Source organism: Pseudophryne corroboree, chromosome 3 (genome assembly GCF_028390025.1).
Source record: "Pseudophryne corroboree isolate aPseCor3 chromosome 3, aPseCor3.hap2, whole genome shotgun sequence".
Classification (NCBI taxonomy): Eukaryota; Metazoa; Chordata; class Amphibia; order Anura; family Myobatrachidae; genus Pseudophryne; species Pseudophryne corroboree.
Window position 1 is genome coordinate 765,480,857 of NC_086446.1, and position 23,129 is coordinate 765,503,985.

A 23,129-nucleotide genomic window follows, 5' to 3' on the forward strand; every position below is an offset into this window, starting at 1 on the left:
ACGGAGAAGACTTGTCGATCGGCCTGGGGGCTTAACCCTATATCTGCAGATATACGCAACTAAGATCTCCGTATTATCTGACTATTATGTCGTAATATTTTTCACTCGGTGTGCATTAGGGAACACAGTTTTTTCCTACACAGAATTACCCCTCCCTTTTAGCACCTGAGTGACATTACAATCTGATTGAGCAGCTTTCCATTTTGTGTATTGTATTTAGAGAGGCATGGATGGGTCAGCATTAGGAGGGATTGCTGACTCCATAGTGCCATAGGGGAAGCCAGGGGTATCCCCAGGTAAGCTGGCTCTCAGATGCTGTAGGAGCCATTACCATGTGGCCTTACACTGGGAATTTAACCCAGACATATTTGGAATTATTTATGGGGTGGGTGTGGGGTGCGGTGGCCCCTGTGTCGGTATGGCTGGGATGCTTCAGGTCGGCACACCCTAACAATTTATTAACACTTATGATTTTCCCTATCACTTTGTATATATTATTTTAATCACACCACTTACATAGCACTTCTGTGCTTCTTATTAACCCCTATTAATTCTCACCTGTGTGCTGACCTGGGGTGGCCGACCTGTGCCGACATTGTGGGGTCCTGCACCCCGGACCCATACCTAGTATTAGGGACCCCCAGTGACGGAGAAGCCTTGTCGATCGGCCTGGGGGCTTAACCCTATATCTGCAGATATACGCAACTAAGATCTCCGTATTATCTGACTATTATGTCGTAATATTTTTCACTCTGTGTGCATTAGGGAACACAGTTTTTTCCTACACAGAATTACCCCTCCCTTTTAGCACCTGAGTGACATTACAATCTGATTGAGCAGCTTTCCATTTTGTGTATTGTATTTAGAGAGGCATAGATGGGTCAGCATTAGGAGGGATTGCTGACTCCATAGTGCCATAGGGGAAGCCAGGGGTATCCCCAGGTAAGCTGGCTTTCAGATGCTGTAGGAGCCATTACCATGTGGCCTTACACTGGGAATTTAACCCAGACATATTTGGAATTATTTATGGGGTGGGTGTGGGGTGCGGTGGCCCCTGTGTCGGTATGGCTGGGCTGCTTCAGGTCGGCACACCCTAACACTTTATTAACACTTATGATTTTCCCTATCACTTTGTATATATTATTTTAATCACACCACTTACATAGCACTTCTGTGCTTCTTATTAACCCCTATTAATTCTCACCTGTGTGCTGACCTGGGGTGGCCGACCTGTGCCGACATCGTGGGGTCCTGCACCCCGGACCCATACCTAGTATTAGGGACCCCCAGTGACGGAGAAGCCTTGTCGATCGGCCTGGGGGCTTAACCCTATATCTGCAGATATACGCAACTAAGATCTCCGTATTATCTGACTATTATGTTGTAATATTTTTCACTCGGTGTGCATTAGGGAACACAGTTTTTTCCTACACAGAATTACCCCTCCCTTTTAGCACCTGAGTGACATTACAATCTGATTGAGCAGCTTTCCATTTTGTGTATTGTATTTAGAGAGGCATAGATGGGTCAGCATTAGGAGGTATTGCTGACTCCATAGTGCCATAGGGGAAGCCAGGGGTATCCCCAGGTAAGCTGGCTCTCAGATGCTGTAGGAGCCATTACCATGTGGCCTTACACTGGGAATTTAACCCAGACATATTTGGAATTATTTATGGGGTGGGTGTGGGGTGCGGTGGCCCCTGTGTCGGTATGGCTGGGCTGCTTCAGGTCGGCACACCCTAACAATTTATTAACACTTATGATTTTCCCTATCACTTTGTATATATTATTTTAATCACACCACTTACATAGCACTTCTGTGCTTCTTATTAACCCCTAATAATTCTCACCTGTGTGCTGACCTGGGGTGGCCGACCTGTGCCGACATCGTGGGGTCCTGCACCCCGGACCCATACCTAGTATTAGGGACCCCCAGTGACGGAGAAGACTTGTCGATCGGCCTGGGGGCTTAACCCTATATCTGCAGATATACGCAACTAAGATCTCCGTATTATCTGACTATTATGTCGTAATATTTTTCACTCGGTGTGCATTAGGGAACACAGTTTTTTCCTACACAGAATTACCCCTCCCCTTTTAGCACCTGAGTGACATTACAATCTGTTTGAGCAGCTTTCTACTTTGTGTATTGTATATAGAGAGGCATAGATGGGTCAGCATTAGGAGGGATTGCTGACTCCATAGTGCCATAGGGGAAGCCAGGGGTATCCCCAGGTAAGCTGGCTCTCAGATGCTGTAGGAGCCATTACCATGTGGCCTTACACTGGGAATTTAACCCAGACATATTTGGAATTATTTATGGGGTGGGTGTGGGGTGCGGTGGCCCCTGTGTCGGTATGGCTGGGCTGCTTCAGGTCGGCACACCCTAACACTTTATTAACACTTATGATTTTCCCTATCACTTTGTATATATTATTTTAATCACACCACTTACATAGCACTTCTGTGCTTCTTATTAACCCCTATTAATTCTCACCTGTGTGCTGACCTGGGGTGGCCGACCTGTGCCGACATCGTGGGGTCCTGCACCCCGGACCCATACCTAGTATTAGGGACCCCCAGTGACGGAGAAGCCTTGTCGATCGGCCTGGGGGCTTAACCCTATATCTGCAGATATACGCAACTAAGATCTCCGTATTATCTGACTATTATGTCGTAATATTTTTCACTCGGTGTGCATTAGGGAACACAGTTTTTTCCTACACAGAATTACCCCTCCCTTTTAGCACCTGAGTGACATTACAATCTGATTGAGCAGCTTTCCATTTTGTGTATTGTATTTAGAGAGGCATAGATGGGTCAGCATTAGGAGGTATTGCTGATTCCATAGTGCCATAGGGGAAGCCAGGGGTATCCCCAGGTAAGCTGGCTCTCAGATGCTGTAGGAGCCATTACCATGTGGCCTTACACTGGGAATTTAACCCAGACATATTTGGAATTATTTATGGGGTGGGTGTGGGGTGCGGTGGCCCCTGTGTCGGTATGGCTGGGCTGCTTCAGGTCGGCACACCCTAACACTTTATTAACACTTATGATTTTCCCTATCACTTTGTATATATTATTTTAATCACACCACTTACATAGCACTTCTGTGCTTCTTATTAACCCCTATTAATTCTCACCTGTGTGCTGACCTGGGGTGGCCGACCTGTGCCGACATCGTGGGGTCCTGCACCCCGGACCCATACCTAGTATTAGGGACCCCCAGTGACGGAGAAGCCTTGTCGATCGGCCTGGGGGCTTAACCCTATATCTGCAGATATACGCAACTAAGATCTCCGTATTATCTGACTATTATGTCGTAATATTTTTCACTCGGTGTGCATTAGGGAACACAGTTTTTTCCTACACAGAATTACCCCTCCCTTTTAGCACCTGAGTGACATTACAATCTGATTGAGCAGCTTTCCATTTTGTGTATTGTATTTAGAGAGGCATAGATGGGTCAGCATTAGGAGGTATTGCTGATTCCATAGTGCCATAGGGGAAGCCAGGGGTATCCCCAGGTAAGCTGGCTCTCAGATGCTGTAGGAGCCATTACCATGTGGCCTTACACTGGGAATTTAACCCAGACATATTTGGAATTATTTATGGGGTGGGTGTGGGGTGCGGTGGCCCCTGTGTCGGTATGGCTGGGCTGCTTCAGGTCGGCACACCCTAACACTTTATTAACACTTATGATTTTCCCTATTACTTTGTATATATTATTTTAATCACACCACTTACATAGCACTTCTGTGCTTCTTATTAACCCCTATTAATTCTCACCTGTGTGCTGACCTGGGGTGGCCGACCTGTGCCGACATCGTGGGGTCCTGCACCCCGGACCCATACCTAGTATTAGGGACCCCCAGTGACGGAGAAGCCTTGTCGATCGGCCTGGGGGCTTAGCCCTATATCTGCAGATATACGCAACTAAGATCTCCGTATTATCTGACTATTATGTCGTAATATTTTTCACTCGGTGTGCATTAGGGAACACACAGTTTTTTCCTACACAGAATTACCCCTCCCTTTTAGCACCTGAGTGACATTACAATCTGATTGAGCAGCTTTCCATTTTGTGTATTGTATTTAGAGAGGCATAGATGGGTCAGCATTAGGAGGTATTGCTGACTCCATAGTGCCATAAGGGAAGCCAGGGGTATCCCCAGGTAAGCTGGCTCTCAGATGCTGTAGGAGCCATTACCATGTGGCCTTACACTGGGAATTTAACCCAGACATATTTGGAATTATTTATGGGGTGGGTGTGGGGTGCGGTGGCCCCTGTGTCGGTATGGCTGGGCTGCTTCAGGTCGGCACACCCTAACACTTTATTAACACTTATGATTTTCCCTATCACTTTGTATATATTATTTTAATCACACCACTTACATAGCACTTCTGTGCTTCTTATTAACCCCTATTAATTCTCAGCTGTGTGCTGACCTGGGGTGGCCGACCTGTGCCGACATCGTGGGGTCCTGCACCCCGGACCCATACCTAGTATTAGGGATCCCCAGTGACGGAGAAGCCTTGTCGATCGGCCTGGGGGCTTAACCCTATATCTGCAGATATACGCAACTAAGATCTCCGTATTATCTGACTATTATGTCGTAATATTTTTCACTCGGTGTGCATTAGGGAACACACAGTTTTTTCCTACACAGAATTACCCCTCCCTTTTAGCACCTAAGTGACATTACAATCTGATTGAGCAGCTTTCCATTTTGTGTATTGTATTTAGAGAGGCATAGATGGGTCAGCATTAGGAGGGATTGCTGACTCCATAGTGCCATAGGGGAAGCCAGGGGTATCCCCAGGTAATAAATACTCAGAGAAGCGCTACCAATGAACAGTCTAATAAATGTATTTATTAAAAAATATTTAATACAGTCTCAATGAAATAATCCGCTTATCCTGGAATGTTCAACATACAATACACACCAAACATTCAATGATTCCAATAATCACCTTTAAAAAGAACATAACCTCTTAATTCCCAATAAATGCTGTAGCAATTAAAATGTACTAGTACTTATAGGGTTAAGCTCCATGCATGGGCTAATTAATTCACGTGGGTTCCTTAGATGCTGTTTAGGAAGTCCATCCACAGTGAAGTATTTATATGGTATTAATCAGCTTGTATATTGCAGTCTTATCCAGATCACGTAGACTTTCTATGGGTAGCTTAATTTGTGCAAATTTCCATATATGTGCAGTGATAATTTAGCCAAATCACTGATTGTGCAGTCTCATATAATGAAGCTTACCCACTTTTGAATGATGGGAATTTCCCTTTAGTGTCTTTCCTGTAGTGGGCGCCGGCTGCCCACACCGCTGAACAGCGGCACAGCAAGGTGTCGGTATCACTGTTGAAGACTGCGCTTCACGGGGACCACTTCAGAGCGCGGCTACCTGAGACCAGAAAGCCGTTCGCGGCTGATGAAGTCAGGAGCCGTTCGCTCGTGCATCCGTAGCAGGAACCGCTGAATGTACTGTGGGTGTGCTGAATGTTGAATACCCAGGATACCGGGCAGGACGTCGGGCGGAATGCTTGACGCGTTTCTCAGCCTCTAATACCGGGGCTGTTTCTTCAGAAGTACCGCCTCAATGGTTTTGGGTATTTTTATACCCTGGAGCTCTCCAATTATTAAAACACATGCCTGGTGTTGTTCCACTAATTAAAACCCATATCAGGTGAATTGTACCACCAAACACTTGTTAATATTAAAACACATTTGTTTATAGGTAACTGGAACGGATTGGATTAATCTTTTTTTCTTTTCAGTAAGGACATATGTGGGGCTCCACAATTGGATATTAGAAATGTATATTTCTCTATAGAGAACACAAATGATTATAAACATATATAAAAACATATAGAATATATAATATATAAATAATATAATAATATTAATACAAATAATAATAATAGTAATAATAATAACAATAATAATGATAGGTGTCCTATAGCCATAAATTACCATGTTATTTTAATTTCTGTCAAAATAACAATTCTTAATAAAGCCATAATCTTATAATTATCATAACAAAATAAAATGAAAACTTTAAAAAATATATATAAGTACGTATAAAAGTATCAAAATAAATACAATTTCTTTAAAACTATAAGGATGTAGAGACAGTAATTCTATATAAGGATAGACATATATTATTATTATTAGCAGCATAAATTTATTTATTGGATCATAGTCTATCCCCACAAATTCCGATCACAAAATATTAATGCTGCATGTTCCTTTAATATTTCTTCCCTTGAAATTTTAGATCCAAAGATGGTGATACAGTATACTGTTCCAGCAAATCATCTGCAACTGAAGCAGTACTCTGTAAAACCACAAACCAGAATGAATGGGATCAAATAAAGAATAAAGCTATACCCAAAAATGGGGAAAAAGAGGGAGAAAGAGGAAAGGAAAGAAAAGGAAGGGAGATTTATATATTATTGAGTTCTATTGTGTCATTCAGACCTAATGGGGTCATAGTTCCAAGTTTGAATATCCAGAATGCTTCTTTACGACATAACTTTGAAAATCTATCCCCTCCTCTGACAGATGGAGGAATCTGTTCGATAGCTTGTACTTTTATATCTTTGAGAATCCCCTTAGGACATATTCTAAAATGACACGGTAGACTGTGTGTTCTATTCCCATTAATTAGAAATCTTCTATGTTCCAAAAACCGAACATTTAATGTTCTGGTGGTGCGGCCAACATATTGTAAGCCGCACCCACAAGAAATGACATAAATGACATAACTAGACTGACAGTTAAAGAAAGAACCTAACTCAAACGTTTCTTTATTGCTAAATGATGTGATGGTATTACATCTGTGTGCTGCATATTCACATGTGAGACACCTGGATTTCCCACACCTAAAAAACCCTTTTGGTTTTGGGGCTACATCTAACCAGTTACTTACAGCTGGATCCCTATTATGATCTATTTTCAACATACTGGGGGCTAATTTCTGTTTGAGACTATCAGCTTTTCTGAAAACTACTTTCCTAGAATCCTGTAGATCATTCTTTAGATACTTATCAAGCTTCAATAAACTGTAATTTTTGTTTATAATACGTTTAATATCCATGGCTGATGAATTATATTTGGTTATAAAGGTGAGGGGGCATTTAGAGTTAGTGTCCCTTTGTTGTGTAAAATTTGCAGTCTTATTCTTTTTAGAGACTAACAGCTCTTCCCTATTCATGGCACTGACTTCTATGAGGGTTTTATCTAAAAGATCTTTCGGATACCCCTGTTTCAAAAAAGATGTTATCATTTTGTCTATCTGTGTAGCAAAGTCAGTGTCATTAGAACAATTCCTGCGAACACGCATGAATTGGCCTTTAGGTATATTTGCCTTCCAACTACTGTGGTGGCAACTGTCAAAATGAAGGTACTTGTTGCAATCAACTTCCTTAGTAAATGTAGCAGTGTGAAGCTGATTATTAACCACTTTTAACGTTATATCCAAAAAATTAAGAGTGGAATCACTAACGTTATGTGTGAATTTTAAATTAAAATCGTTGTCATTCAAATTGTTAACCAAATCCGTGACTGTGTTGAAATCCCCATCCCAAATTATACATAAATCATCGATAAAGCGCCCAAAGAAGACCAAGTTCGCTCCATATCCGCCACCCCAGATGTGGCGCTCTTCGAAGCGCCCCATATAGAGGTTGGCGAAGCTTGGAGCGAACTTGGTCCCCATGGCGGTCCCCAGTGACTGTAAAAAAAATTGTGATTCAAACAAAAAATAATTGTGAGATAAAATAAACTGAATTGATGATAATAAAAGGTTACGCAATGACTCTGATATAGTGGGATCTCTCTGTAAATAATATTGTGCTGCCAATATCCCCTTGTCATGTGGGATATTGGTATATAGTGCTTCTACGTCACATACTACGATTTTATAAGTATCTTTCCAGACAAAGTCATTAACTTTGTTCAAAAAATCTGAAGAGTCTCTTAAATATGATCGAAGAGACGTTACATAACCTTGTAAATGTGCATCAACAAAAGAAGATAAATTAGTGGTAAGTGACCCCACACCAGAAATAATAGGTCGACCAGGTGGTAAAGAAATGTGCTTATGAATTTTCGGCAAATGATAGTAAATGGGTGTGATCGGGTGCACAGAAAATAAAAAGTGCCAAGTGTCCTTAGAAATCGTACCATCCATAAGTGCTTTATCAAGAAGGATTTTGAGTTCTTTCTGGTAGACAAAGGTGGGGTCTAATGCTAATATCTTATAAAATATTGTGTTATTCAACTGTCTATTTGCTTCAAAAAGGTAATCCTTTCTATTTTGTATCACCAGCCCCCCACCTTTGTCGGCCTGTCTGAAAACCAAATCAGTGTTACTCATTAATTTCTTAAGAGCTGACCTCTCTTTTTTCGTAAGATTATCCCCACAGAATTTACTTTTGCCCTGTCTAGATTCAATTTTTTGGCACAACTTCCTGAAATCTTCCATTGTAGAAGAGTGAAAACTCTCAACAAATGGCCCCTGATATTGAAGGGGGTAAAATTCAGATGGCTTCTTAAAGGATAATCCTTTACTATTCACATCGTAAAGTTTAGCCATTGTTTCAGGTATCTCATATCCTTCTACATTTTCTGAACGAAGAGATTCCAATATTTCTAGAGGGATTTGGTCATTGGAATCCAATATAATGGGATTCCCTGTTACAACCTTTTTGTTAAGTTCTTTTATTGCAAAGTATCTCTTACGACTCAAGGTTCTAACGAACCTATTGAGGTCAACAAAAAGACCAAACAAATCAGGTTTAGCAGATGGAGCAAATTTTAAGCCCTTTTTGAGTAAGGATATCTCTCCAGCAGTCAAAGAACTGTCAGAAAGATTAAATATCCCTGTGGGGCCTATCTCCTCCTGAAATTTTTTTTTTTTTGGGGTTCCTGTTGGACCTCCCCCCTCTACATCCCCTCTTTCTTCCACCTCTTCTCTTCCTCTCTTTCCGTTCCATCTTATCTCGTGGTCCTCCCTTTCTTGAACTTGTGGGGACCTCTGATGATTTGTGGGGTGACCCTTTCCTAAAAAACGTGATTGTTGTCGAGTGGATGGATGTTTCCTTCTTGCACCTCCATAAGGGGTGAAGGACTCAGATATTTGATCTGTTCTATCCTCAAGTGGCTCAAACCTATTATATATAGGGATGGCTCTATATTGAGTTTCTTTTGTCCTAATGTAATGTTGTTTTCTCTGGGGATAAGCATTATTTCTATAATTTTGTTGTCTGGATGGACTAGAGTAACGTTTCGTATAACCTCTCTGAACAGTGTTATCATAATCTCTCCTATTATTTATGTTACTTGAAAATTCCCTTTGAGGCAACTTGTAATTAGATCCTCTATCTTTTCTATTGTAGGTGCGGATCTGATCTCTATTATAATCTTCCTTATCCCTGAACATTTTTTCATCCTTTCTGTTAATTAGCTCTTTTTCAAAGTCTTCCACTCTGCTATTAATCCTACTGTCTCTCATCTCAAAACTGGGATGTTGTGAAAATTTCTTTAAATCCCCATAGACTAATTCAATCTCTTTCTGTATCTCTGAAACTCTTTCAGCTCTATATTTAATGAGCAATTTCATAAGATTTTTGGAGCAATCATCTAGAACACTAATCCATTTTTCCATAAATACCTCATCATCCTTAAATGAGGAATTTTTAAAGATTCTTAGACCTCTTGGGATCAGATCCTTGTCCAGATATTTCTGGAGAGTGATCTGGTCCCACCAATGGCGAGTCTCAGCTAGACATAGTGACTCCATTTTATTAAACAATTTAAACATGTCACTATTATCCTCTGAGACCATTTCATTTGTATTGTCTCCAAAACTAACAGTATATTTATTTCGTCTTTCTAGACGTTCCGAAATACATTTAAGACCTGTCATGATAATAACCAAGCTGCCCACCAATCAGCAAAAATCAAGTGCAAAAAAAGAGAGAAAGTGTGTGGGCGCTAGGAAATATGGCTAAAGGACACCTAAAATGTTATAGCTGTTCACTGGCTGCAGCCTCTCAAGGGCGAGATGCTGATCCTCAACCCAAAAAAATGCAGAACAATAAATACTCAGAGAAGTGCTACCAATGAACAGTCTAATAAATTTATTTATTAAAAAATATTTAATACAGTCTCAATGAAATAATCCGCTTATCCTGGAATGTTCAACATACAATACACACCAAACATTCAATGATTCCAATAATCACCTTTAAAAAGAACATAACCTCTTAATTCCCAATAAATGCTGTAGCAATTAAAATGTACTAGTACTTATAGGGTTAAGCTCCATGCATGGGCTAATTAATTCACGTGGGTTCCTTAGATGCTGTTTAGGAAGTCCATCCACAGTGAAGTATTTATATGGTATTAATCAGCTTGTATATTGCAGTCTTATCCAGATCACGTAGACTTTCTATGGGTAGCTTAATTTGTGCAAATTTCCATATATGTGCAGTGATAATTAAGCCAAATCACTGATTGTGCAGTCTCATATAATGAAGCTTACCCACTTTTGAATGATGGGAATTTCCCTTTAGTGTCTTTCCTGTAGTGGGCGCCGGCTGCCCACACCGCTGAACAGCGGCACAGCAAGGTGTCGGTATCACTGTTGAAGACTGCGCTTCACGGGGACCACTTCAGAGCGCGGCTAACTGAGACCAGAAAGCCGTTCGCGGCTGATGAAGTCAGGAGCCGTTCGCTCGTGCATCCGTAGCAGGAACCGCTGAATGTACTGTGGGTGTGCTGAATGTTGAATACCCAGGATACCGGGCAGGACGTCGGGCGGAATGCTTGACGCGTTTCTCAGCCTCTAATACCGGGGCTGTTTCTTCAGAAGTACCGCCTCAATGGTTTTGGGTATTTTTATACCCTGGAGCTCTCCAATTATTAAAACACATGCCTGGTGTTGTTCCACTAATTAAAACCCATATCAGGTGAATTGTACCACCAAACACTTGTTAATATTAAAACACATTTGTTTATAGGTAACTGGAACGGATTGGATTAATCTTTTTTTCTTTTCAGTAAGGACATATGTGGGGCTGCACAATTGGATATTAGAAATGTATATTTCTCTATAGAGAACACAAATGATTATAAACATATATAAAAACATATAGAATATATAATATATAAATAATATAATAATATTAATACAAATAATAATAATAGTAATAATAATAACAATAATAATGATAGGTGTCCTATAGCCATAAATTACCATGTTATTTTAATTTCTGTCAAAATAACAATTCTTAATAAAGCCATAATCTTAAGGCCACATGGTAATGGCTCTCAGATGCTGTAGGAGCCATTACCATGTGGCCTTACACTGGGAATTTAACCCAGACATATTTGGAATTATTTATGGGGTGGGTGTGGGGTGCGGTGGCCCCTGTGTCGGTATGGCTGGGCTGCTTCAGGTCGGCACACCCTAACACTTTATTAACACTTATGATTTTCCCTATCACTTTGTATATATTATTTTAATCACACCACTTACATAGCACTTCTGTGCTTCTTATTAACCCCTATTAATTCTCACCTGTGTGCTGACCTGGGGTGGCCGACCTGTGCCGACATCGTGGGGTCCTGCACCCCGGACCCATACCTAGTATTAGGGACCCCCAGTGACGGAGAAGCCTTGTCGATCGGCCTGGGGGCTTAACCCTATATCTGCAGATATACGCAACTAAGATCTCCGTATTATCTGACTATTATGTTGTAATATTTTTCACTCGGTGTGCATTAGGGAACACACTTTTTTCCTACACAGAATTACCCCTCCCTTTTAGCACCTGAGTGACATTACAATCTGATTGAGCAGCTTTCCATTTTGTGTATTGTATTTAGAGAGGCATAGATGGGTCAGCATTAGGAGGGATTGCTGACTCCATAGTGCCATAGGGGAAGCCAGGGGTATCCCCAGGTAAGCTGGCTCTCAGATGCTGTAGGAGCCATTACCATGTGGCCTTACACTGGGAATTTAACCCAGACATATTTGGAATTTTTTATGGGGTGGGTGTGGGGTGCGGTGGCCCCTGTGTCGGTATGGCTGGGCTGCTTCAGGTCGGCACACCCTAACACTTTATTAACACTTATGATTTTCCCTATTACTTTGTATATATTATTTTAATCACACCACTTACATAGCACTTCTGTGCTTCTTATTAACCCCTATTAATTCTCACCTGTGTGCTGACCTGGGGTGGCCGACCTGTGCCGACATCATGGGGTCCTGCACCCCGGACCCATACCTAGTATTAGGGACCCCCAGTGACGGAGAAGCCTTGTCGATCGGCCTGGGGGCTTAACCCTATATCTGCAGATATACGCAACTAAGATCTCCGTATTATCTGACTATTATGTTGTAATATTTTTCACTCGGTGTGCATTAGGGAACACAGTTTTTTCCTACACAGAATTACCCCTCCCTTTTAGCACCTGAGTGACATTACAATCTGATTGAGCAGCTTTCCATTTTGTGTATTGTATTTAGCGAGGCATAGATGGGTCAGCATTAGGAGGGATTGCTGACTCCATAGTGCCATAGGGGAAGCCAGGGGTATCCCCAGGTAAGCTGGCTCTCAGATGCTATAGGAGCCATTACCATGTGGCCTTACACTGGGAATTTAACCCAGACATATTTGGAATTATTTATGGGGTGGGTGTGGGGTGCGGTGGCCCCTGTGTCGGTATGGCTGGGCTGCTTCAGGTCGGCACACCCTAACACTTTATTAACACTTATGATTTTCCCTATCACTTTGTATATATTATTTTAATCACACCACTTACATAGCACTTCTGTGCTTCTTATTAACCCCTATTAATTCTCACCTGTGTGCTGACCTGGGGTGGCCGACCTGTGCCGACATCGTGGGGTCCTGCACCCCGGACCCATACCTAGTATTAGGGACCCCCAGTGACGGAGAAGCCTTGTCGATCGGCCTGGGGGCTTAACCCTATATCAGATATACGCAACTAAGATCTCCGTATTATCTGACTATTATGTCGTAATATTTTTCACTCGGTGTGCATTAGGGAACACAGTTTTTTCCTACATAGAATTACCCCTCCCTTTTAGCACCTGAGTGACATTACAATCTGATTTAGCAGCTTTCCATTTTGTGTATTAAACATGGGAAAAGAACATGAAGTCTTTGGAAAGGGGGTCAAGAGTGCACTAAGAATCATATAGCAAATGGTGTTTCATTAATGTGTGAAGGGTTTTAGAGTTGCAGTCGCTGGTGTGGGCCAAAGAAGCGGGGCATTGGTGGGATCGATCAAATTTGGGGTGAAGGGTAGTGTTGAAGTCCCCGGCCAAAATAACTGCACCGTTTCGATGATGGGTGATTTTAGCATTCAACATGGTAAAGAAGGAAGCCTGGTTAATATTAGGAACATAGATGTTAATTAGGTTTACAGGGACCTGGTTCAAAGAACCAAGATTTTCCTTTTTTCTTTTTTTTTTAGAAACTAAAAGGACATCAGTGAAACACGTGAGGGAACAGGAAAGTCTTTTGTCTGTTTTTGAAGGATTCTAGAGTGGGGGCCTCTTGCACTGTGCAAGGCCGCAAAGCTAAAAGCTCTACCCCCAGATGGATTCATGGAGACTCTAGTTACAGCTAAAGTTTTTCATCTGCAGATCTAGTTTCAAAGTGGTGGTGTAAGAAATTAGAAGCTGCATCAGGCACCTTGGGCCCTAGTCATGTAGCGCACTGAAAGTCAGTAAGACAATCTTGAAATAGATTTGCCATATTACAGGCATCCAGTGGAGGGAGCAGAGAATGGCTGTTATGTGGCTGGGACGGGGCTGGTTAGGTAACAGCCTGGCTGCTGCATTCTGTACTAGCTGTAATCAAGCATGATAATACTGTATGCATGTATGAGTGTAGGCAGATTATTAAAATGGGTTGGAAATATTGACAATTAAAACCAATTATAATATTGCAATGATTTACTGGTTTAACTCACACTCACAAGTTTAGGTGCATGAACTAGATAATAGCTCAATATTATAATGAACCTGTTTAATAACAGAGTCACTTACAGGCTGGTGTTATGATGTCCTCCGTGCACCCATATCCACCCATCTCCTGCCTTGTAAAGTCCAATCCAAAATACGTAGTCTGCCTTGGTGAGAATTCCCTGTATAAATCCCTGTAACAAAGTGACAGCATTGATCATATGTACAACTGAGTAATGCTATATTGAATTATAATGAAATAGAATATTGGATCTAAGCTGGCATCACCACGAATAGACAGTAGCCCATACCTGCTGTCCCTGGTCCTCTATGACTAGTAGGTGGCCTCCCATCATCTCACACTGCTCCTGGCTCTGATTCCATGTCCTCAGTGTATCATCTGAATAGTAATAACAGTTGTCCCCATACAGCAGCCAGTTATTAGGGCACAGTGCACACCCTGCAAGAAATGTTTTTGAAAATGTTTCTCATTTTTATTTTACAGTTTTACAAGTATGCAATTTTTCTTTCAGTAATAATTTTGGCTGTAGACAACATGTATTACAACATCAGAGCTCCCAGTATTACTGTTCAAGATGAGCTGTGGTATATTACTACACACCACTAATAGAACTTTCATGAATGGTGGCCGTTGGAAAGAGTATGGGGCAGATGTACTATATTTTGGAGAAAGATAAAGTGGATGGAGATAAAGTACCAGCCAATCTGCTCCTGTCATTTTTCAAACACAGCCTGTAACATGACAGCTAGGAGCTGACTGGCTGGCACTTTATCTCTCTTCACTTTATCTCTTTCCAAGACTTAATACATCTGCCCCTATGAGGCTCATTTATCAATGAGTGATAAAACACATTGTGAATGATAAAACTCAGCCAATCATCTCCCAACTGTCATTTTTCAAACACAGGACAGTTAGGAGCGGAACACAGGACAGTTAGGAGTGGAACACAGGACAGTTAGGAGTGGAACACAGGACAGTTAGGAGTGGAACACAGGACCGTTGGGAGCTGAACACATGACAGTTAGGAGCTGAACACATGACAGGAGCTGAACACAGGACAGTTGGGAGCTGAACACATGACAGGAGCTGAACACAGGACAGTTGGGAGCTGAACACAGGACAGTTGGGAGCTGAACACAGGACAGGAGCTGAACGCATGACATGAGCTGAAAAACAGGACAGGAGCTGAACACATGACAGTTTGGAGCTGAAAAACAGGACAGTTGGGAGCTGAACACATGACAGTTGGGAGCTGAACAAATGACAGTTAAGGAGCTGATTGGCTGGAGCACCATTTATCATTCACAATGAGTTTTATTACTCCAGAGGGTAAATATTGAAAAAATGGGTGCAGGGTGTGTGGTGAGGACCCCCTTACCCCGGGGGCCATGTGCACCGCATGCACTGCATCCATTATAAATATGCCAGTGCCAGGGGGAGAGGTAGAAGGCTGCGGGCCAAGGCATGGGTCAAGAATGGCTGACCAGGTATTGTGAGCATGGCAGCTGCTGGAAAAATGATTTTCCAGCAGCTGCCAGTGGGCGTTTCTGACACGGCCGCATCAGGTGTCACCATGTCAAGGAAAGCACAGCTTGGTATGGTTGCATCTGATCCAACCACGCCAGGCAAGTGGTTTAAGCAACACAACATACATCTACAGTTACTACTTTCTAACTCTTTGATAATGCTGATGCGAAAATGCTTGTCAAAAGCCTATTATGGATTTAAGCTAAAATGTCCCTGATTGTATGGTGGCAATATATTGCTGTAGACAGCACTGCTATAAGTGTGTCTTGTGACGCTGCTCTATAATTGTTAATCCATGAATTGATTGTCAGATTCACTTTGATGCAGAACTATGGGGGTAATTCAGGCCTGATCGTAGCAGCAAATTTGTTAGCAGTTGGGCAAAACCATGGGGGTCATTCCAAGTTGATCGCAGCAGGATTTTTGATAGCAATTGGGCAAAACCATGGCGGTAATTCCAAGTTGATCGCAGCAGGAAATCTTTTAGCAGTTGAGCAAAACCATGTGCACTGCAGGGGAGGCAGATATAACATGTGCAGAGAGAGTTAGATTTGGGTGGGTTATTTTGTTTCTGTGCAGGGTAAATACTGGCTGCTTTATTTTTACACTGCAATTTAGATTGCAGATTGAACACACCCCACCCAAATCTAACTCTCTCTGCAAATGTTATATCTGCCTCCCCTGCAGTGCACATGGGTGGTCATTCCGAGTTGTTCGCTCGGTAAATTTCATCGCATCGCAGCGATTTTCTGCTTAGTGCGCATGCGCTATGTCCGCACTGCGACTGCGCCAAGTAAATTTGCTATGAAGTTAGGAATTTTACTCACGGCTTTTTCATCGCTCAGGCGATCGTAGTGTGATTGACAGGAAATGGGTGTTTCTGGGCGGAAACAGGCCGTTTTATGGGCGTGTGGGAAAAAACGCTACCGTTTCCGGAAAAAACGCAGGAGTGGCTGGAGAAACGGGGGAGTGTCTGGGCGAACGCTGGGTGTGTTTGTGACGTCAAACCAGGAACTACAAGCACTGAACTGATCGCAGATGCTGAGTAAGTCTGAAGCTACTCTGAAACTGCTAAGAAGTTTGTAATCGCAATATTGCGAATACATCGTTCGCAATTTTAAGATGCTAAGATTCACTCCCAGTAGGCGGCGGCTTAGCGTGAGCAACTCTGCTAAAATCGCCTTGCGAGCGAACAACTCGGAATGACCACCATGGTTTTGCCCAATTGCTATCAAAAATCCTGCTGCGATCAAGTTGGAATTACCCCCCATGTGCACTGCAGAGGGGCAGATATAACATGTGCAGAGAGAGTTAGATTTGGGTGGGTTATTTTATTTCTGTGCAGGGTAAATACTGGCTGCTTTATTTTTACACTGCAAATTAGATTGCAGATTGAACACACCCCACCCAAATCTAACTCTCTCTGCACATGTTATATCTACCTCCCCTGCAGTGCACATGGTTTTGCCCAACTGCTAAAAAATTTCCTGCTGCGATCAACTTGGAATTACCCCCCATATGCACTGCAGGTGGGGCAGATATAACATGTGCAGGGAGCAGAGGCAGAACTCTGGGAGGCAACGGAGTCATCTGCCGCCGGGCTCCTGCTCTGAAGGGGGGCACCTCTCCTCCCATTCTGTGACACCATTGAATTAAGTTAATTGATAGCTGTCGCTGTCTTTTCAGTGGCCGACTTCCTCACTGGTCCCTGCACCTTACAGATCACACCCTCTTTATTATACGGAATATACACATTTTACAAGTGTCACACCCAGGATTAGAAACCACGACCTATTACACTTAAAGCAGACACCTTACTGATGAAGCTGTTTGCTCCTGTATAGGAAATATGAACATTTTAATTATATGAAGATACTTCTCTGACAATTACACGTAACTTGATATAGTTAGAATTCTCATGCTTCCCGTACAGGAGCAAATAGCTCCATCAGTAAAGTGTCTGCTGTCAGTGTAACAGGTCATGGGTTCTAATCCTGGGTATGACTGCTAAGAATTGTGTGATTTCAAATAAAAGTCAATTAAGTGTATAAATACAGTATATACATTTTTTTCAGAACACTACACACACACACACACACACACACACACACACACGCATACATTTATTTATCTTAATATAGGAAATAGGGGGGCATCAATATTTATCTTGCCTCCGGGCAACTGGGACGAATTTACGCCACTGGCAGGGAGCGTTAGATTTGGGTGGGGTGTGTTCAATCTGCAATCTAAATTGCAGTGTAAAAATAAAGCAGCCAGTATTTACCCTGCACAGAAACAATATAACCCACCCAAATCTAACTCTCTCTGCTCATGTTATATCTGCCCCCCCCCCCTGCAGTGCACATGGTTTTGCCCAATTGCTAACAAAGTTGCTGCTGCGATCAAGTCAGAATTACCCCCATGGTTTTGCCCAACTGCTAACAAATGTGCTGCTACGATCAGGTCTGAATTTCCCCCAATATTGGGGGTAATTCCAAGTTGATCGCAGCAGGAATTCTGTTAGCAATTGGGCAAAACCATGTGCACTGCAGGGGAGGCAGATATAACATGTGCAGAGAGAGTTAGATTTGGGTGTGGTGTGTTCAATCTGCAATCTAATTTGCAGTGTAAAAATAAAGCAGCCAGTATTTACCCTGCACAGAAATAAAATAACCCACCCAAGTCTAACTCTCTCTGCACATGTTATATCTGCCTCCCCTGCAGTGCACATGGTTTTGCCCAACTGCAAAAAAAATTCCTGCTGCGATCAACTTTGAATTACCCCCATTGCCTGAGACTGGATAGCAGAAAAGAAACTCATTAAAATTGGATTTAAAGTCATATTGCACTGCCCATTGTCCCCAATTTACTTATTAAATATAAGGACCAGACTGATTAACTTAAATGCACTTTAATACATATAATACATTTCCAAATACGCTTTATTAGAGTTGAATTATTTTAGTTGCAATCAGTTAAAGGCAGATTTCAAGTCAATATTACAACGTGCTAATTACCCCGGTTGGACTTGTTGGAGGGGTTCAGTTGCTGCTGCTGAGCATACAAATATATACAAATGCCATAAGCACTTCTAATTACATTATAAAGCACAATAGCTAATAGATCTGAAAGATATACCCAGAATGCAAATCTCAATATACCTCTGATTATCTACCAGCGTGGTTCAGTAGGTAAGGTAACAAGACCTCTCACATTTGTATTTCGCGGCTAATTCAACAAGGAACGCAAAACTGCTAAATTGTAAAAATTGTGAAAACCCGCATAGTGCGCATGCGCACGGAATGGTCATGCACAAAGTAAAATCTACATCTAAAATGACAACTTTTCAGATGTAGCAAAAACTGCATCTACACTACGAAAACTAGGCGTGTAGGGGGCGTACTAATGGGCTGGTCTCGCAAAAACTTCGAGCAGGGACGTGTTGTGGGTGTATGCGGATTTTCGATAGGCGGTGCATAAGCATTTTTTGCAACTTATCAACATGAGTGACTACAGGGCTACCTTAAAATCTGCACAAGTTGACCTCAGTTGTAGAATGTTGGATGTATACTGCAATTATGGCTTCATTACACCCAGCTAATACCGCTTTGACAATGCTAAATTCCTTGTCGTATAAACAACCCTTTATGAAGCTAAGAACACTGTACGCTGTTTGCTTAAGAAGTACCGTAATGGTACGCTATTGGCGTAGCGATCGCTCAGCCGTAGGCGAGACGCTCAAGCGTCACGTTCGCTCACGGCCCAGTGATCACAGGACACGTTATTGGCTATGTCTAGGGGAATGATTCGCTGTAGCGTAGCGTACGCTCGAGACCACGAGGAGGTCACCAGCGATGCAGACGCTCACAACACTATACCTTTATGTTAAAACCTTATACCAATGAAATACACTGAATACCTTAATGTGAGTACAGGGTGTAAGTGCAACCTTGTGTAACCTGACTAACTACAAAGCTGCTTGAGCGTCACCGACGCTCAAGTGAACACTTAACACTATAGAAAATACACAGATACTGGTTTAGGTTTCAAAGCCTATTAACTGTATTATATCTAATATACTTGAAAAAGGGGATAACAGTACAAATGATACACTACAATATAACAGAGACTTCCTAACCACAGAACTAAACAATAAATACAAAAAGACAATACTACTCTGACCTAAATGAAATACAATACAATACTATAATACTATGAGAGATATAAGAGAAAAGAGGAGAGAGAGAGATAGAGAGAGAGAGAGAAATTGGCTCACAGAAAGACAATGATTACGGAGAGAAACTTACGCACAAAGGGTATGATCGCCTGCGCCTCGATATCCAGCTCCCGGCTATCAGCAGATAACCGTTGATGAGAGAGTGAGAGCTGGATGTGGTCGGCCTGCCTATTTATGCCCCACACACAATGCAATCTCCTGGTCCTACAATCCCATTGTCCATTGGCCGAAGGAATTCGGCCCTGCATCATAACAAAAGGTCATAGGGTGATTCATACAGGTGGGCTGTGACGATTTCCAACAGCTCAGGTGGGTGGGAAACTGGGTTTCCCGCCGCATACCTGAGTATGTGTAAATAATAGAAATGGACATAAACTTCTTATGTCCATAACTATTCGCACGAGCGATTAATACGCTCCAAACCAACACCGGAATATTGCTAATTAAATACTCTTCCGATGGGTACCAAACACTGCTGTATGATTCCTGTTAGACCCTTCGTACGATATAAAGAGGGATTCCTCAGCTCTGGGACATTGTATTTTAACCAAACTTTCAGAATCTATCAAAGGGACCATGATCTATAAACTACATTAATTGTGAAAATATGTAACGAATGAGTCGCACGCTACGACCACATAAACTCTACCGTAAATACGCATACCGCGCCTGCGAGTGCACGCTATTGCGGGTATGCGCTTCCACGGGAGAGCGTACGCACGCGCAGCGCGGACCAGTGTGCGGTGCAAATATGGCAACGTGCATTGAGACATTTTTCTGACTTTGACAGTCCACCCTTTGGCAGTCAATAATAACTGCCACAAAACATTTAAGGAGAAAAATGTAAGTCAGGGGTTAATTGATTTCCATGGTTGGGTAGGGGAGAAGAGTGGAGTAGGTGTGAAGAGGGTATGACCTAGTGAGAAAGTAGAAGCATGTGTGTATGAGTCCATGTTTGGAGGGTCATGTATCATCGTGCCGTACGTGTGGTAAATCAAGCTTCGAGGTATTGCGAAGTATACATTTGAATTCCTTCTTATCCTGTGGTACAGGTCTGTGGATGGGCTGTCAAACTCTACCGAGCTCATTTCGGCTGTGGTTGTAACAAAATGGGGATGCACATTTTAGTTGATGATACATGAATGGGGGAGGTATGTGGTTGCTGCTATCTGTGCCTGTATTCCCTATCGTCTATGTGTGTCGTTACCTGGGGGTTGTAGAGATGAAGATAAAGAACACTTACGAAAAATGCAATGATATTCTATGTCAGGGAAATGTACATCTGTTGTTGAAGTTGTGTTCGGTATCTGTTGAGAGTCGTCTTCTTTGCGCTGTATTGCTCCTTGGGCATGAGCAAATAGCTTTGTCTGAGCCATCAGATTTACAAAAAATGTTGGGCTAGCGTGAGTTTAAAAATACTAGGGAAACTGGGGATCCATGGCAAAGTTCATCAAGTGTCCATATTTAAAGTTGTCAAATCTTCTTCTTTGGTGCTTGTCTGTTGTCTGTATAGCGTCTCGTCAACTTCCTCGTCCAAGGGGGTCTTTGTATCTTGGAGAAAAGCAGAAAAACAGGTGAAAGAAACGGACCGTATAATCGCATTTTCATCACATTCTGGTTTCTATCATTGGGTCATAAATCAAATCCAGGTTAATTACGGTTTCCTCACTCCTCAAGCTCATCACTTTTGTACTTTGTTTGCACCTCATTAAAGCCTGCCCGCATCTAAATATCAATCCAATCGATATAATGACACCCAGGATACATAGTAGAAACTTTCCAACATCCATTATGACTCCTTGAGCCCAGTCTCCTAAACCGGAGAACCAATTTCGCGGGTTCAACCATGACACCCAACCAGTCAGCTCATTACCTACAGCAGCAAGGGTGAGATTGTGTTTTCGACGAAATTCCCACTTCAATTGGAGAATATCATCCATCTTTTGGTCTATGACCTCTACCGGATCCTCGGTGCTATTTGTGATATACGTGCAACACTTTATGCCGTACTGTGTTGCCAATGTAACACAATATCCGCCTGTTACTGCTGTAAGATAATTGAGAACCATCCTATGCTGAACTAGTTCTGTTTTGTAAGCTTGAAGTTCTCTTCCAGTGTATCTAAACGTGTCATCATACATTTCAGTGATATTATCTAACAAATTGGCGAGTGCGGAAATGTATCTATAATTCATCACACCTCGAGCGGTGCGAGTGAAATCTAACGCTACCAGAACCTGAATCCCGGTGGATTCATGGATAAGATCAGAGGCCGGATGCTCTAACCTTTCTGACAGTTGTCTTTTAACTCGGTGCTCGTAATGAGTGTGAGTATAAGGAGCTTGGGCACCACGGTGTATGTCCTTCATTTTGTCATGTGTAACAGTCATCACTTCAGGCAATACTTTTCCAATATAACACAATCCTTCAGAGTTTGGGGCAAGCCACTTGTACGCCTTTCTCCCGCATATGAAATATGCATCATCGGGGAGAACATATGGGACGGAGAAGGACATGACCATGTTACAAACCTTCCAGGTGAAATCTCCTGACCCTAATTCTTCCATCTGCCTAATGCACGTATCGGTTTGTACGATATGTGCACAGTATCCTGGTGATACCTCTCCAACTCTAGTAATCCTATTTCCTAAGGTATATCGATACCGGAAAGATTTTCCTCTACTGGCTATGTGGCGTACGAGCTCTGTATCTGTAGGCATTCTATCTGCTCTGTGTGAAAAGGTCATGGTAAGGTTGCTCCATGACACTTCCCAATTTCCCGGTTTTCTGGGATTGGAGATGTTAAAACATAAGAGGGACCTATCCACATGGTATTGGTGGAGCTTCAAACTAGGAGGGCTGGAGATGTTAAACCTCCGGTCCACCGGTCTCCCACCACTTAGCTCAAGTACCTCCCCTAACGTTAAAGGAAATGGTACTAGCCCTGATTTACTGTGACCCTGAGGTACTTGAGAGCATACCCAACAATCTGTTTGGTTTAACACGTTACCCACTAGAGAGTGATAGTCACTCAATGGATGCCGGTCCATATGGATATTAAAACTAGATTGGCATTTCTTTATGCATCCATCTTCAACCAGATTATCACAGAGCCTACAGATACAATTTTCTTCAGCTAACAATCCATCACAATTTCTTCTATCGGATCGTTTTCTGATACTCGCCTTTGCTTGTTGGTTTGGTTGATCTTGGAAAACTACGCCTCCATCATCATAATCGGAACCCATTCCAGAACCTCTCTCGACCTCTATGGTACTCTCGCCGGAACAGACTGCTCTGGTCAACATCATGGTTAACATC

General features: G+C 42.3%; 1 protein-coding gene across 1 annotated transcript in view; it reads right to left on the minus strand.

Annotated features, from left to right (window-relative positions):
- The window catches only part of LOC135058242 (killer cell lectin-like receptor subfamily B member 1B allele C), an 89,192-nt gene that overhangs the window by 17,941 nt on the left and 48,122 nt on the right, over window positions 1-23,129 (minus strand). Inside the window, exons 3-4 of the mRNA XM_063963781.1 lie at window positions 14,334-14,482; window positions 14,107-14,216 (exon numbers count right to left, since the gene is read on the minus strand). Of these exons, the coding sequence (XP_063819851.1) occupies window positions 14,107-14,216; window positions 14,334-14,378 (155 nt within the window). The 5' untranslated portion in view covers window positions 14,379-14,482. The remainder of the gene's footprint in view (window positions 1-14,106; window positions 14,217-14,333; window positions 14,483-23,129) is intronic.